The 14,264-nt window shown below is 50.5% G+C and overlaps 1 protein-coding gene across 4 annotated transcripts in view; it reads left to right on the top strand.

Moving 5' to 3' along the window:
* ZNF521 (zinc finger protein 521) overlaps positions 1-14,264 on the top strand; it is a 287,559-nt gene that overhangs the window by 250,903 nt on the left and 22,392 nt on the right. For all 4 annotated transcript variants that reach the window (XM_036322695.1, XM_036322696.1, XM_036322697.1 and 1 more), the window contains 2 exons: positions 8,828-8,959; positions 12,684-12,799. In XM_036322695.1, coding sequence (XP_036178588.1) covers positions 8,828-8,959; positions 12,684-12,799 — 248 coding nt within the window. The remainder of the gene's footprint in view (positions 1-8,827; positions 8,960-12,683; positions 12,800-14,264) is intronic.

Raw genomic sequence — 14,264 nt, 5'->3', positions numbered from 1 at the left:
AAGAAGAAGATTTAAGAAAGGAAAGAACTGACATGGATGGTTGGGCTCAGTGGATAGAGCGTCAACCTGCAGACTGAAGGGTCTCGGGTTCTATGCCGGTCAAGGGCACAGGCCCAGGTTGCAGGCTCGATTCCCAGTGGGGGGCGTGCAGGAGGCAGCTGATCCATGATTCTCTCTCATCATTGATGTTTCTCTCTCTTCCTTCCTCTCTGAAATCAATAAAAAATATTTAAAAAATAAAAATAAGTAAATAAAAAGAAAGAGCAGGCCCCAGCCCTTGGGTAAACTCCGCACAGTGACAGGGACACACCCCTGATGCAGGCTGTGCCGGGTGCAGGGCTGGGTGGCTGGCCCATGGTGCGTGGAGCCCATACCGACCGCTGCACCGCCTCTGTTCCCTCGGAAGCAGGTTACGTTCGGTTTATGCTGCATGAACTCTTCTCTTCCATGGACTCAGCTGTGTGTTTTTGCACAGCCCTTGGAGGCAGGTACACCTGCACATCCGCCAGCGCCAGAAGCCTGCTGGGAGGGCAGTACCTGTAGGCCAGTGGCTCTCAACCTTGGCTGCACATTAGGATCACCTGGGAATCTGTTTAAATCCTGATTTCTGGGCCTCATCCTCCGGAAATTCTGTTTCTTTGTTACTAATGTTGTGGCCCCTCCCCATCACAAAGAAACAGAATTTCCAGAGGATGAGGCACTTACTATTGGACAAGAGGAAGCTTAAAGCATCGAGTGAAATAATCGCATACATCTGACGTAACCAATTAGATGACAGGACGGGGCTGTGCCCTGGAAGCGACACGACTCCTGATGGAAATGGTCTGAAACACGAGCTCCGGGTCGCGGCTGGCGGGCAGAGAGATGGTCTGTGGCTCGGGGTCCTCTTCTGTCTGGTTCTTTCATGTGTCAGGGCCACAGTATGTCATGAGACTTTCCTCTTGGAATCGGATGAGTGTGAGCCCTAAGTTTCTTGCCAGAGAAGAGCTGGCAGAGGAGAGGTACTTGGTGAATGCTCCCCTTTCCCACACGTCCTCATCTCCTTTCGGGAAGTGATGGCGGCACGCCGTCCAGGGTGGATCGGCGGACCCTTCTGCGTAGGCAGGGGGCCGATGTACAAGGGACGGGGCGGGCTCTTGAAACTCAACCGACAAAGAGTAAATACGTTTTGGTTCGCCTCGGCGTGTTCTGATGAAGTTAGATGGAGGACTAGCTAGGTATCTGTTTCCCACCGATGGAATAAGTACGTATTCAACAGTGAGCTCTGCTGTTCCAGGCTCTGCGCTTGGCACCAAACACCCACTGCCCTTGCCCCCTGACACTCGCCTTGAGCACAAATTGATGAACAACCCAAACCGGTGTCCTGGCACTTGCTTGGCATCATTTTAAATATATTTTTATCGATTTCATAGAGGAAGGGAGAGGGAGCTAGAAACATCAGTGATGAGAGAGAATCATGGACCAGCTGCCTCCTGCACACCCCCTACTGCGGATGGAGCCCACAACCTGGGCATGTGCCCTGACCGGGAGTCGAACCGTGACCTCCTGGTTCATAGGTTGATGCTCAACCACTGAGCCGCACCAGGCGGGCACTTGCTTGGTATTACAACGCCCTGGACTGCCACCTCCATGCTTTTGCAGGCCGGGCAAGAGCCGGAGAGCATGACTGAATCGGAAACTTGTTATGTCTCCTTATCGCTGATGTCTGATGATGATGGGAAATGAAAGGGCATTTTTATACTAGCCTGGCGTGCTCATGCATTGGCTGCCAAGGCAGGAAACAGAGCAGCATTCAAGATGAGGTGGTGGAAAGCTCTGTGAAAGGAAAGGGGTGACTGACATGCATTCAAGTGACATAAAGAGAGGAGAAAAGTGTCCAGGTAATCTGGGTCCCCGCCCCCCACCCTCAGTGGATCTCAGCAACGGACAAGTCTGGGCTCTCTACGGGAAGCCGTTGTTTTAACGCAGCCTTACCTTCCAAACAGACTGGGGGTGGATTTCAGTTCAGCTGCTCTCAGCTCTCGCGCCCACCCACCCTCACGCGGGCCTCTTGTGGGCCAGCGTTACTGTCACTGAGCAGGTATATAGCTGGTACTACTTTCTTCTGTTCTCGGTTCAGAATGTTTGCCCGTGGGGAGACGAGTCAGGGAGTTCAAAGTGGTTTTTCAGGGCCCTACCCAAAACTGATGTTCTTGGGGTTTGTTTGTTTTTAAGTAAAAACATTTGGAGCCCAAGTTTGTACCTCCAAGCTGTTTGCTGGCACTGTTCTCTCTGAGCCTTTCACTCCAGGGCCCCTGTTGAGATCAGGAAAGTGGAGAAGGGAAGGATGACGGCCCGGGGTGCAGACGCCCTGGCCAGGGTTGAAAGGCATCTCTAGTCTCCGTGCCCACCCCTTGCGTCCAGCTTGTGCCAGAATCGTGCTGCCGAGTCCCTAAAGGCGCAGGGAAGCCACCTTTCTGGTGGGTTGTTTTATTGTTTCAGTAGCATTTCAGGGTTTTCTCCTACATGAGAATATTCTAGTAACTGCTACCCAGAACCGATCATAATAGCCAAGGAATTGGACGCTATTACACCTCAGAGCATCTGAAATCCCGCTGCCTGACTCTCCATCCCAACCCACCTGGACCTCCTGCTGGTTTCCAAGCTGCTGCTGTTTATGGGGCTCCAGGCAGCCCCCGGGTCCTTGAAATCTGCCGGGTGCAGGGCCGCCTCCCCCACTGAACTGTTTCCTCCCAGCCCTGCTGACAGCGAGAAGTCCAGGACGGAAACAGCAGGGTCAGGGTCAGGGCCTGGCATAGAAAGGGCAGAGGCGTCATAGCCCTTAAGCCACTGGCCAGAAGCACCTTGTTGATCTTGAAATGAGATCCTGGCCTGGCCCGTGTGCTTCAGTGGTTAACATGATGGTTTGATTCCCAGGGCGCATGCCCGGGTTGTGGGCTCCATCCCTAGTAGGAGGCAGCCGATCAGTGATTCTCTCTCATCATTGATGTTTCTGTTCCCCTCTCCCTCTCCCTTTCTCTCTGGAATCAGTAAAAGTATATTTTAAAAGAAGAAGAAGAAGAAAGAAGATTCTGCTGAAACACGTGGAATGGATACCACTTGCTTTTCTTGAGATACCTGAGGGGGGGCACTTTGGAGAGTCAGAGTCAAGGTCCCTGGTGCGCATTTGCTCTTAGTGGCCCCACGCCCATCCTCTCTGTGAGTCTCCTGTTTTCACCTCATACCCTCTCCTGTGTGGGTTAGGGATACCGGCAGCGGCGGACACTCCCAGGTGGCCAGTGAGAACGTGCATGTAGGTGCTAGTGTCAGTTGGTCTCGGGCAAGATTCATTTCCAAGTCAAAGTGTTCAAATAATAGGGCAGAGACCGTCTGGCCTGGCTCCATGGTCGAGCGTCAGCCTATGAACCAGGAGGTCACGGTTCCATTCCCTGTCAGGGCCCATGCCCGGGTTGCGGGCTCGATCCCCAGTGGGGGGCGTGCAGGAGGTAGCCGATCAGTGATTCTCTCTCATCATTGATCTCTCTCCCCCCCTTCTCTCTAAAAATCAATACAAACATAGATATTTTTTAAAAGGCACAGGGCAGAGCTTTCTAACCATGCAGAGAACAGAGGCACGCCGCACTCTGCAATCTGAAACTGCCTCACTTTGGAGGCTTAATGACTAATCTCCTGGCAAACTTGGAGCCATAAGTAATGGTCTCCCTTGCCAAGTTAGCACCTTGGTGAGTTTACAGGGCGGCTGTGGAATACGTGCAGCGTCGAGTGCGACAAATTGCCGGGGCCGGAGCGCCGGGGCCCTGGGAAGACGCGCTGCTGTGTGCGTGGCAAATCGCAGCGCACTCGGCCTATTTTTCTGCTGCTGCTTTCGAGGGGGAGCCATGGTAGCCAAGGGGTGAGTTGTGTCATGGACGGCTTTTCTTTCTTACTCCTCAGACCCCACGCTTACAAATGCGTCCTTGGAAATTCACTCAGGAAAGAGGAGAAGCTAAAGGAAGGGGGGAGGGTTGGTTTAGGGCAGTTTTCTTGGATTTAATGTGTGTGTGTGTGTGGTGCACGCGTTGGAACAGGAAAAATTACAACTGCAGGGCATCTGGTGCTCGCTGTGGATTGCGAGGGCGGGGCTTGCTCCCGCTCAGGTCAGCCTGTGCCTGTGGCCCAGAAGGCGTTTGTATCTTTGGACCTTGGCCTGTAGGCTTATGCGGTGGAGGAGGCGGGGAGACCCGCTGGCCGGTCTCAAGGGCCAAGGAGAGAAGGAGTTCTACTTACAAATGTTACACATCGGTCCTGGGTAATGGCCTTGGTGTTGATCAGACCATCCAAGGGGCCCCCGGTGAATCCCGGGGTAAGAGCCGCCGTAAGTCAGCCACTGCACACGCACTCGTAGCTGCTGCAGATTTGTTTTTATTGACGGCAATGGAGGGCCAGCCTGGGCCGCACGGTCGCGGCTGCTCACAGGGCTTCTCCTGTTTCAAGCTCATACTGAACCGTCAGTGTCTTCAGCTGGGCTCACAGGGGCCACGGTGGAGCGCAGAGCCTGGGTGTGCTTGAGTGTCCAGTGGCGGCGACAGCTTTTCCGTGACCGCACGGGCTGATGCACACTTGTGCTGGTCCAGGTTTTATAAATGAGACAGAAATCGTCACCCCCCCATGAAATGGCCTCGGACAGCTGTTGCTCTTACAGCCATTAGGGAAGGGAGTGCCACCTCCCCGACTCAGGCGGTGAGGTTTGTCGCGATTGTGGATTCAGACTCTTCCCTTTGAGACACCATTTGCGTGTGCATCAGTCTTTCATAGGCAGACCCGCCGTCTGTGTACATGATGTTCACACTGAGATGCAGATCAGCAAAGGGGAATGATTATTTTAGCTGAAGTTTAGGTCCATGTAAAGCCGTTTCCTACCACACCTGGGCCATCGTGGGCACGGTGGACCCGAACAGGAGGCTGCTGCCTGCAGCGCGTTCCCAGTGATGGGAGCGCCCCTCGCCCTTCCTGACCTTGGACTCCAGTGCTGGCCACCGGACCCTCCCCCGCACCAGGACGCCATGGAGCGGGGCTTTCTGCTTGTTCTGGAAAGAAACAGATGGACGCTGAAGCCCCATGTTCTTCTCATCCTGTTGGCATTTGCACCTGGCGCGACTTTCTCCCTTTCTCTGCTCATTTCTACAGGATTCGGTCAGATGCTTCTCAGGCTCATGCTCGGTCATGGGGTTTTCACTGCATAATATTGCTCATTTCCTGCCCAACTTCTTGGTTATCAGAATTTCAGTGTTGCAATCACTCTTTATTAATAGGGTACAGAAAGGCTAGTATTTTTTATTCTTCAGTTTCCAAAGTTACCTACAAAGGCAAATAAATCGTGCACACTGCAGAAAACCTGGGGAGTAGGCCTGGGCAGAAAGAGGACGAGGCACCTAGAAGTCTCATCCGCAGGTCCCATCTATAACTCTTAATAAGAAATAGGGCTGCATTAGCCTATTATATCCTTAATGGAATATTGTAATGGTTATTAAATCAATTGACTCAGAATCTCTCTGTCATAAATGAGTCAGGCTCTATTATCCAATTACTGTCAGCTGCTACCTTTCCGGAGAGCAGAAACGGTGACTTGGATTGAATTTTTAAACTGTTGGCACCTCTAAGAAGAAAGCAGAGAAGGAGGTGAGGCTCGAGCTGTGTCTCCGTGGGCAGAATCCAAGTCTCAGGCTGAAGGTCACCTGAAATCGGAGGTGTTGATAGCATCGCCTCATGCACAGCGACTTTACATTAACCACTGTCGCTCCTTCCTGTTCCTCACTCCCCGACGCCCCACGAGAAGAAAACAGGAGAGAAGCCCTGCGTTGAAAGGACACGGGGCTTGACGCAGCCGCATCCTGCAGCACGGAGGGTGTTAGCGAGTCTGTGAAAAGTCAGACGCTGCTCTTAGTCTCACAGTGCAAATGTCAGAATGCGCACGAGTTCAGTTAAACACAGAAGCCGAGTAAGGATAAGCTTTACAGTCCTTTCTATAAATGAGCTCAGTTTGCCATCACCGTCGATCCCCCTTCTTCAGTGAAAAACTATGAAATGAATTCCGTTAACCAGTTGTAATGCTTCGGGCCCCCATCTCGTTCATTCTGTGTTTGACCCTGTGGCCGTGGGCGGGGCGGGGGGGGGGAGCCTGGGACCGGGCTCAGGTGGTTAACATGGGCGAGGAGTGAGTGGGGTGGTGCACGGCCTGAGCTGGCTGGCTTTGGCTTGCCTAGCATCGCTGTGGAACAATTCAGATATGTTCTCCGTCCTGTAAAACTAAGGAGGGACAGTTATTTGTTGCAGAAGACCTCACTCTGCTCCTTAGAAGTAAGAGGCAGGTAGAACTGGACGGGGTTCTGCAAGGGCCGGCCCCACGGTGATGGCCTGGGCAGCTCCTGGAACGAAGTCTGCAGGAAGCTCGTGCAATGCTCTACCAGTGGTAGCCCCTGTGACTGGGCGAAGGCATCCCTGCTCCCTGGGCCCTGTTCCCCCTGTGAAATGGGGTGGGAGACGAGTGCCGCCCCTGTGCGAGGTCAGGTGCCTACATTTGGATTCGTTCACGCTCTGACGGGATTGCTCTGTTCTCCGGTAAGAAATGATACACATTGATGAGAACGTGCTCCTGTACAGATGCACATGCATCTCTTTTGCTTGTTTTCCCTTCTATCATTTTCCCAAACAAAACACTCACAGTCAAGGAAGACAGCGTCACATCAACGACTCACGGGCCTCATGTACTTTAGGTTCGTGTAACAGTCCATCATTAGCCCCAAGAAAACCCACGGGACCTTCACCGAGAGCGGAAGTTGAAGGATTCTGGAGTGCATGTGGGTACTGCTCAACCCACAGGCCACGGTCTTGGTTCTTGTGTCAAACACGTAATTTAAAGATAAAATTAAAACTTAGTTATTGTCGTACTATCAAAATAAAGGCACACAGCACTGAAGAAACAGAAAATGTTTAAATTTGTCAAGTCTTCCTGAGGATTAAATCACTGACCCAGTTCCCTACAATAAATCGTGTTTCTTAGGTTTCTCAATATCTAAAATTTGGCAAATTTTTGGTAACTTTAAAATTAAAAGAAAAAAAAAAAGAACAAAACAGATGAAAACCCCTTGATCTTATATAATCCCTAAAGCTTTTAGTGCAACCCCTTGTCATGTCAGTGTGCACAATTAAACTCCTTCTTACATAATTATAATCGAGGAATTTACTCTGCCACCCAAATACTGAGTCGGTTTTTATCTCCTGTGAAATGTAGACAGTGCTGGGTGGCTTAATTAGTGCTTTGCTTCTCTTTTTACCAGTTCCGACCCTCTGCTTCTAAAGACGCATGCTTGTGTGGGAGGAAAGATTAGGAATACAAATAGAGTGATTTTACCCCGAGTTAGCGGATAATCACTCACTTTGTAATTGGGCTTTTGTGTTGCCAGTAATATGAACGGGAGGAGGACTCCCGCACCATGTTGTGCTGAACGAGAGGAACGAACTTGGAAGACGTGCCGCCCCCACCGTGTGCTTTTGTCTTTCGTTCCCCAGGTCTGGGGTATCGGACACAGACGTTCCTTGTAGCGTGTGTAATCTTTGCAGATCAGAGAAGATAAAAGCTGGATAACGTCAGGTTAAATGGCAGCCCTAACCCTTTACCCATCCTCAGTCGTCATCCCGTGGCAGCTGGTGTTTGCCTTAGCTTCTCTGTGAAGGTCCCACACCCTGAGCCAGGCTGCCTGGGTTCGAGTCCAGGCGGCCTCGGGTGGGTTTTGGCTCTAACAGTGATTGCCCCTGTGCCTGAGAACACCCGTTACTTTAGCTCCCGGGGCCTCATTCTCCTCCTCTGAAGAATGGGGATGGGAATGGGGATGGGAGAGGAGGCCTCGGGCTGTGGCGGTCAAGGAATTGGTGTCTGTGAGCGCTAGGAACCACAGGGTCTGAAGCCAGGAATCCCAGGGGTCCTTCCCAGGGCTGCTGCTCTTCGCCTCTTACTCTCGCTCATCGAAGCAAGTCAGGGTAATACTTATGTTTTAAATTTCATAAACATCTTCATGAGAGAAAAAAGGCAACATAAAAATAACAGGCTTTATCTACAACACACACGTTTCACATTATATAGCAGTTGTTACTTGAAAATACTTTTCTACCATCTTGTTCCTAAGACACCAAAGAAAAATCTGGAAAGTGAGCCTGGAGCTCCTGAAGGTGCCCTTGGAGAAGGGCAGGCCGCGCCCAGCGGGGGTGGAATTGGAACTGTCTCTCCGTGAAGGAGGAACCGGTTGGGAAGAGCTGGGGTCTGGGAGGGCCATGCATGGCAGAGCGTCTGCAGGATACTTTAGGCACTGGCAATAGTTCAGAATGCCCTGGAAATTTTAGAATTAAAGAAAATCTCCTCAATGGGAATACCACTCAGAACCTTATGGCTAGAAACCGAAATGTCTAGAACTTTCTAGATGAACCAGAGGAAAGGCCTGAGGAAGAAGCTGTCCATCTTTCTAGGGGTCTTTTATCTTGAGGACTTGGGAAATACGCAGCCCATAAGCGTATGATAGAGAAGAGGAGACACCTCGTTATTGACACACCAATCATACTTTAAGAGCTTAATAAAACGCACTACCCACGATAAAATCCGCCTCCGTGTCATCTTTGGATGTTACATCTCAGAAATGTGTTAAATTGAGATAAATGCATCCAGGGAAGTAACCAGAAACATACACACTACCAGCAGGCGGTGGCAGTGGCTTCACGTATGCAGTTATCATCAGCTCAGTCGTCCACTGAACACAGGTGGGTTCTCACGTCTCTACTCGTGTGTTTTCCTTAACAGATGAAGGGCTGAACCACGAATGCAAGCTCTGCAGCCAGACCTTCGACTCCCCGGCCAAACTGCAGTGCCACCTGATCGAGCACAGCTTCGAGGGCATGGGGGGCACCTTCAAGTGCCCCGTGTGCTTCACAGGTAGGCAGTTGACATGCAGGCAGGGCCTGCCCTGGCCTGTCGCTCAGGCCCCCCACCCCAGCACAGGTCCCCCTGCTCTGGCCTGGCACAGAGCGGACGCTGGGGAGGAGGTGTTTGACTTTGCTGTTAGCATTATTGATCGCGGCTACTTAGAGGCTCGGATGGGTGGAAGGTTAGCCGGGAGGACGAGCAAAGGGCATTTCAGTTCCTCTCAGGAGTTTGCACTTTTCCATTTGGAAAATGACATCCCGGTTTTGTTCCATTTTCTCTTCTCAACCTCAGAAGGTTGCCGAGGCAAAGACCGCCTGATGGAGCGCTTTTCAGTCACTAGACGTTGGACTAAAAGCGTGGTCCTGCTGTCAGTGCGTCTGTTACTGAAGAAGGAAGACTTTATCCGGGGGTGGGAGCCTTTTACCTGCCAGGGGTTGTTTGTGTCTTTATAACATCATTGGTGGGCCATACAGAGCTAGCACCTTAACAGGTAGCCTGCTGCACCTGGTAAGACATTTAATGAGCTCCCCCCAGTGGGTAGGCAGGGCCAGGCCAAATGGCTTCACGGGGCGGGCCAGATGTTCCCCACCCTACTCTATAACACTGCCCATAAGCAATGAAAATATTATTATTACTGATTTCAGAGAGGAAGGGAGAGGGAGAGAAAGACACATCAATGATGAGAGAGAACCTGCCGGGGTCCAACCCCAGCAGGTCCAGGGGTCCCCAAAGGTGTGGATGGAGTCGGCTAAGAAGGAATGACATGGAGGCAGCATTCAGTTCATCAGCAGCCTAGCCAGGATCTCTAGCCAGGATCTCTAGCCAGGATCTCCAGCCAAGTTCTGGTCTGGATCTCCAGCGAAGTTCTGGTTAGGATCTCCAGCCAGGTTCTGTGTCCATGTTCTCTTGCTAGGTTCTCCAGGTTCTCCAGCCAGGTTCAGTCACCAGGTTCTAGTCAGGTTCTCTTGCCAATTTCTGTCAGGTTCAGTCCAGGATCTTTTGCCATGTTCTCCCCAGCGAAGTTCTTCTGTCTCTAGAGAACGTTCTGTGTAGGTTCTGTGCCTCTTCGTTCTGTCTTGTTACATCTGTATTTATACCAGTTGATTCCAATCCTATCAATCTCTATTCCAAAGATTAGGGCGTTTCTTATCTCCATTCCAGGGAGTAAAGATTATGTAGCTTAAGCATGATTGTTCATAGTTAAAGTGATTAATTACCCGCCTGGCACTTAGTTAAGAGGTTTTATTCCCTCCCTAACTTCAGGGGAAAATCCCTACCTGGGGAAACAACCTTTCTCAGAGACCTTGGTTAAAACACATAGTGCCAAGAAGGTGAGCAAACATATTAAGAACAGTATGCCATATATGCCAGGACCCTTGAAACAGCAAGCATGGACCGGCTCCCGGCAAGAACCATTAATCGGCTGCCTCTTGCACGTCCCACCCTGGGGATCAACCCTGCAACCTTGGCATGTGCCCTGACCAGGAATCAGACTGTGACTTCCTGGTTCATAGGTCAACGCTCAACCACTGAGCCACACCACCCTAGAAATGAAAAGATTATTATCATCCTCCCAAAACTCCTGAACTTGGAAACAGTTGATAAGGCTTTCATTTCCTATGACAGTGGAATTTTTAAAGGAGACATTGATATAAATATACACATTGAAGAAGAAATTTTTATAGCTGGGGTAACAGGTCACGTTTTAGCACCCAAAAAATGTAAATCAGAAACGATAGCTTGAAGCCCCCGGGTTGAAACGTGGCCGCACGCGGTGCTGGTACTCCCCTGACAATGCCGTTATTCCGGACCTCCTCTTGGTCCTTTGGCATGTGCCGTGGACTCGGTGGTTAGTCCCTCCAGGCTATGTTTCTTTCTTATTTGTCAGGAAAAGCAAAACAAAGCAAACATGTAGTCTCTTGAAATTGACCTCTTTGTTTCCTGAGCAACGTTCCAGGCATCGATCACTAACCTCGGTGGCCCGCCTTGGCGCTCTGAGCTGTGAGGAGCCAGGACCTGTTCCCGGCCCAGGGCGCGGGAGCAGGAGCAGGACCCAGTGTGTGCGCTCGGCCTTCAGCGGGCGCTGCCAGGCCCCTTCCTCGGCTAATTCCACAGCTACAGCTTCTTTCAGGAATATTTTTCTGTTTTTGTTTTTATTTTTTTGTTAATCCTCACCTGAGGACATTTTTCCATTGATTTTTAGAGAGAGTGGAAGGGAGAGGGAGAGACACAGAGAGAGAAACATCGATGTGAGAGAGACACATTGATTGGTTGCCTCCCACATGTGCCCAACCAGGGTCAAGGATTGAGCCTGCAACCCAGGTGTACTTGCCCTTGCCTGGAATCAAACCCAGGACCCTTCGGTCCACAGGCCGACCCTCTATCCACGGAGCCAAACAGGCAAGGGCAGAGCTATATCTTTCTTCTGAATTTGTACTTAAATAATCTGTCATGTGCTGTTTTTCCCATAACACAGTATTTATCTTGAGCTACAAGTCAGGCATCTGGATTCTTTGTAAATGCTCCTAATAAGTCATCATAAGGGGGCAGGGTCCTAGAGCTCCTCTAGGCCCTCATGATTAAGACCCTCATGAAACAGCTCCTTCATGGCATGGCCAGAAGCCTCAAAAATGTGCTAACTGGTAGGGACATTAGTTGCAAATCTGTATGAAAACCCGTTTCTTTTTGGTGATGTGGGTGAGACACAAAAAGGCATTAATTATGAGCAGTCTGCACTTTCTGGGCCAACAGGCCTGGATTGTATTCGTGTATCTTGAAGTCGCTTTTTAGAAATAACAATTAAAAGGGGGGGGGGGGCGCTGGCAATGTTAGTGGGAGAGGCAATCTGAGCAGTTTTTAGGCTAATGAGAAATGTGATTAAAATGTATGACTCATAAGAGCAATATTCTAATATTTTGGGTTGGCTGGCAATTAGAATAATTTTAATGATTAGCGCAGAGTCAAAGCCAAACGCCGGCGTCTTTAATAAGCCCTCTCCCCGCCTGTCCCGATTAATATTGTGGATGCGAACTTTTTTAGGTCACAGTGCACCAGGCATCCGTCAGGAGCCGCGCTGCCAACCCAAACACTGCCTCTGGCATCTACAATTTAATTATTAATAGGATGTCTCCCAGGTAAACTGTTACACAGGCTTAGGGCCTTGTTTTGTAGTCATTAAAATTGAACATGTTTATATTATTGAAACCCTTGCGTTCCGTGTGTAGGCTGAGTTGATCTTAAAGGACCCAAAGAGACGTTACCTGGGGTTCTGTTTCATATTTATAGACAGTGCCCCCGAGCCGCCGGGGATCATTCTCAGCATTATCGCATTTAAATGGAGAACTGTTTGCCAGCTAGAACTCAGGCAAATACAGTAAGCAGGGTTTGGCATTTATGATTTCTTAACCTGTGGGTTGCTGAGAAATCGGGGTTCCAGCAGTGCTGCTGTGCATTTGACAATTTGGGGCTTTATTTCGAGAAGATTTGTAGGGAGCGGGACCTCCATAAGCCTTGACTTCGGAGCCATTCGGGTGAGTTAGGTGCTCCATCGAGCGCATCGTCACTAAAGCCGGAGACCGGCCACAGCAAAGGTGGCCGAGCTCCCCTGGCCCCTGGCGGGGTCACCCCCGAGGCCCGTGCCTTCAGTCCGCCGACGCGGTCTCCTCTCAGGACTCCTCCGTGGAGGCCATTTCACAGGGAAAGTAACCGAAGCTCCCGTTTTCTCTCATTGCAGTGTTTGTTCAGGCAAACAAGTTGCAGCAGCACATTTTCTCAGCCCACGGACAAGAAGACAAGATCTATGACTGCGCACAGTGTCCACAGAAGTTTTTCTTCCAAACAGAGCTGCAGGTACCGTCCCGAGAGCGCTGGCCTTGACCTCTCCTGGTGGGGGCGGGTGGGGGGGGGGGGGGGAGATGCGGCTTTGCAGTCTGGATTCAGGGAAGGGCTCACCTGGGCCCCAGGGCGCCTTGTGTGCTGGGCCGGAGGGGCAGGGAGGGGCTGGATCAGCAGACACCAAAGTCGTTTTGCCTCCAGCTGCTGTCAATCATGAAAAGAATGAGAACAGCCCTGTAATTAGACCTTCTGACCCAGTGAGATGGACTTAGGGGTCAGGCTGATTGGACGGGAAGGGGGCTGGGGGGGGAGACGACCAAGTACCTCGCTTGTCAGGGCCGATTCTCACAGCCCCTGTTTTATTCATGCTCTGCTCTCACCAGGCTTCGGGCAGGAGGCATGGCTGGTTACTGTCCTGAGGGGCTCACCCTCGGTAGGGAGAAGGGGGGCGCCAGGAAGCTGTGCTCCGGCTCAGGGGTGCTTCTCCCAGGGAGCAGGAGAGAGTGATGAGTGCCGTAACAGCCTTCGAGGTAAATGTTGACACCGAACGTGTTCGGGGCAGCCTTGAGCGTCCCATTTGCTAGAGAGGTGACCTCGCTTAGGTCCAGGATGGCTCCAGACCTCAGATGTGAAGCAGTGACACACACGTGTAACATGTAAGGGGTTGTTGCTAGGTAACCATGAAACAGATCTGGTTCTAAGGCATAAACTATAAAATACAACAGGAATCTGGTTGGCTTCATTATTTTTAGCAGGAGACTGATAGTTAATAAGTCAGAGACCTGTCGCTTATTATAAAAAGGAAAATAACTTTCTTTGTTGTTACTTCGTCTGAAAAATGGGCATAATACCTATCCTTATTTTTCTGATGAAATCATATAAGAGTAACGTGTGTTTGTTAAACCTTTGGAGGAGAATGGATTTGAACTCAAAATTATTTTATGATGAGTATTACTATTAACAATAAATTTTCGATTCAGCCTTCACTGGGTGAGGGGTAACTATATGTTTGCAGTGTCTTCCTTGAACAGCCCACGTAGGCATGGTCTGGCTAAGCCCCGCCCACTCCCTGGCCCAGCCCTGTCCACTCCCTGGCCCAGCCCCAGCCTCCGGCCCTGGGCAGCTTGTGCCTCGCCTCCCTTGCACTGGGAAGGTAGAATGGTGTTAATTTGGTGTCAAAATAAGGAAGTTAGAGGTTATCTTCTCAGTTATCATCCTATAAGTGAGCAACTAGCAAATTAGGAGGTGAAATAAAACATATGAAAGCATGGGGGAGCCCATTTAATGGACATAATGTGTCATGGGACCAAACTTAGAGTTGCTGTCTAACTTGTCGTCACTTCTCAGTAGAATTCTACTCTGTCACGTCTGTGTGAGTGGAGTATAGAAGGTAGGCCAAGTTAGATGATGGTTTAACATTGTGTCTTATTAAGTAAGGAGCTTACATTTTTATTGGAAAGTGTATTCTTATCACACTAGG

This window comes from Myotis myotis, unplaced genomic scaffold (genome assembly GCF_014108235.1).
Source record: "Myotis myotis isolate mMyoMyo1 unplaced genomic scaffold, mMyoMyo1.p scaffold_m19_p_9, whole genome shotgun sequence".
Lineage (NCBI taxonomy): Eukaryota > Metazoa > Chordata > Mammalia > Chiroptera > Vespertilionidae > Myotis > Myotis myotis.
The sequence above is the reverse complement of the archived record's forward strand: the minus strand, read 5'-3'. Positions and strand labels throughout refer to the sequence as shown.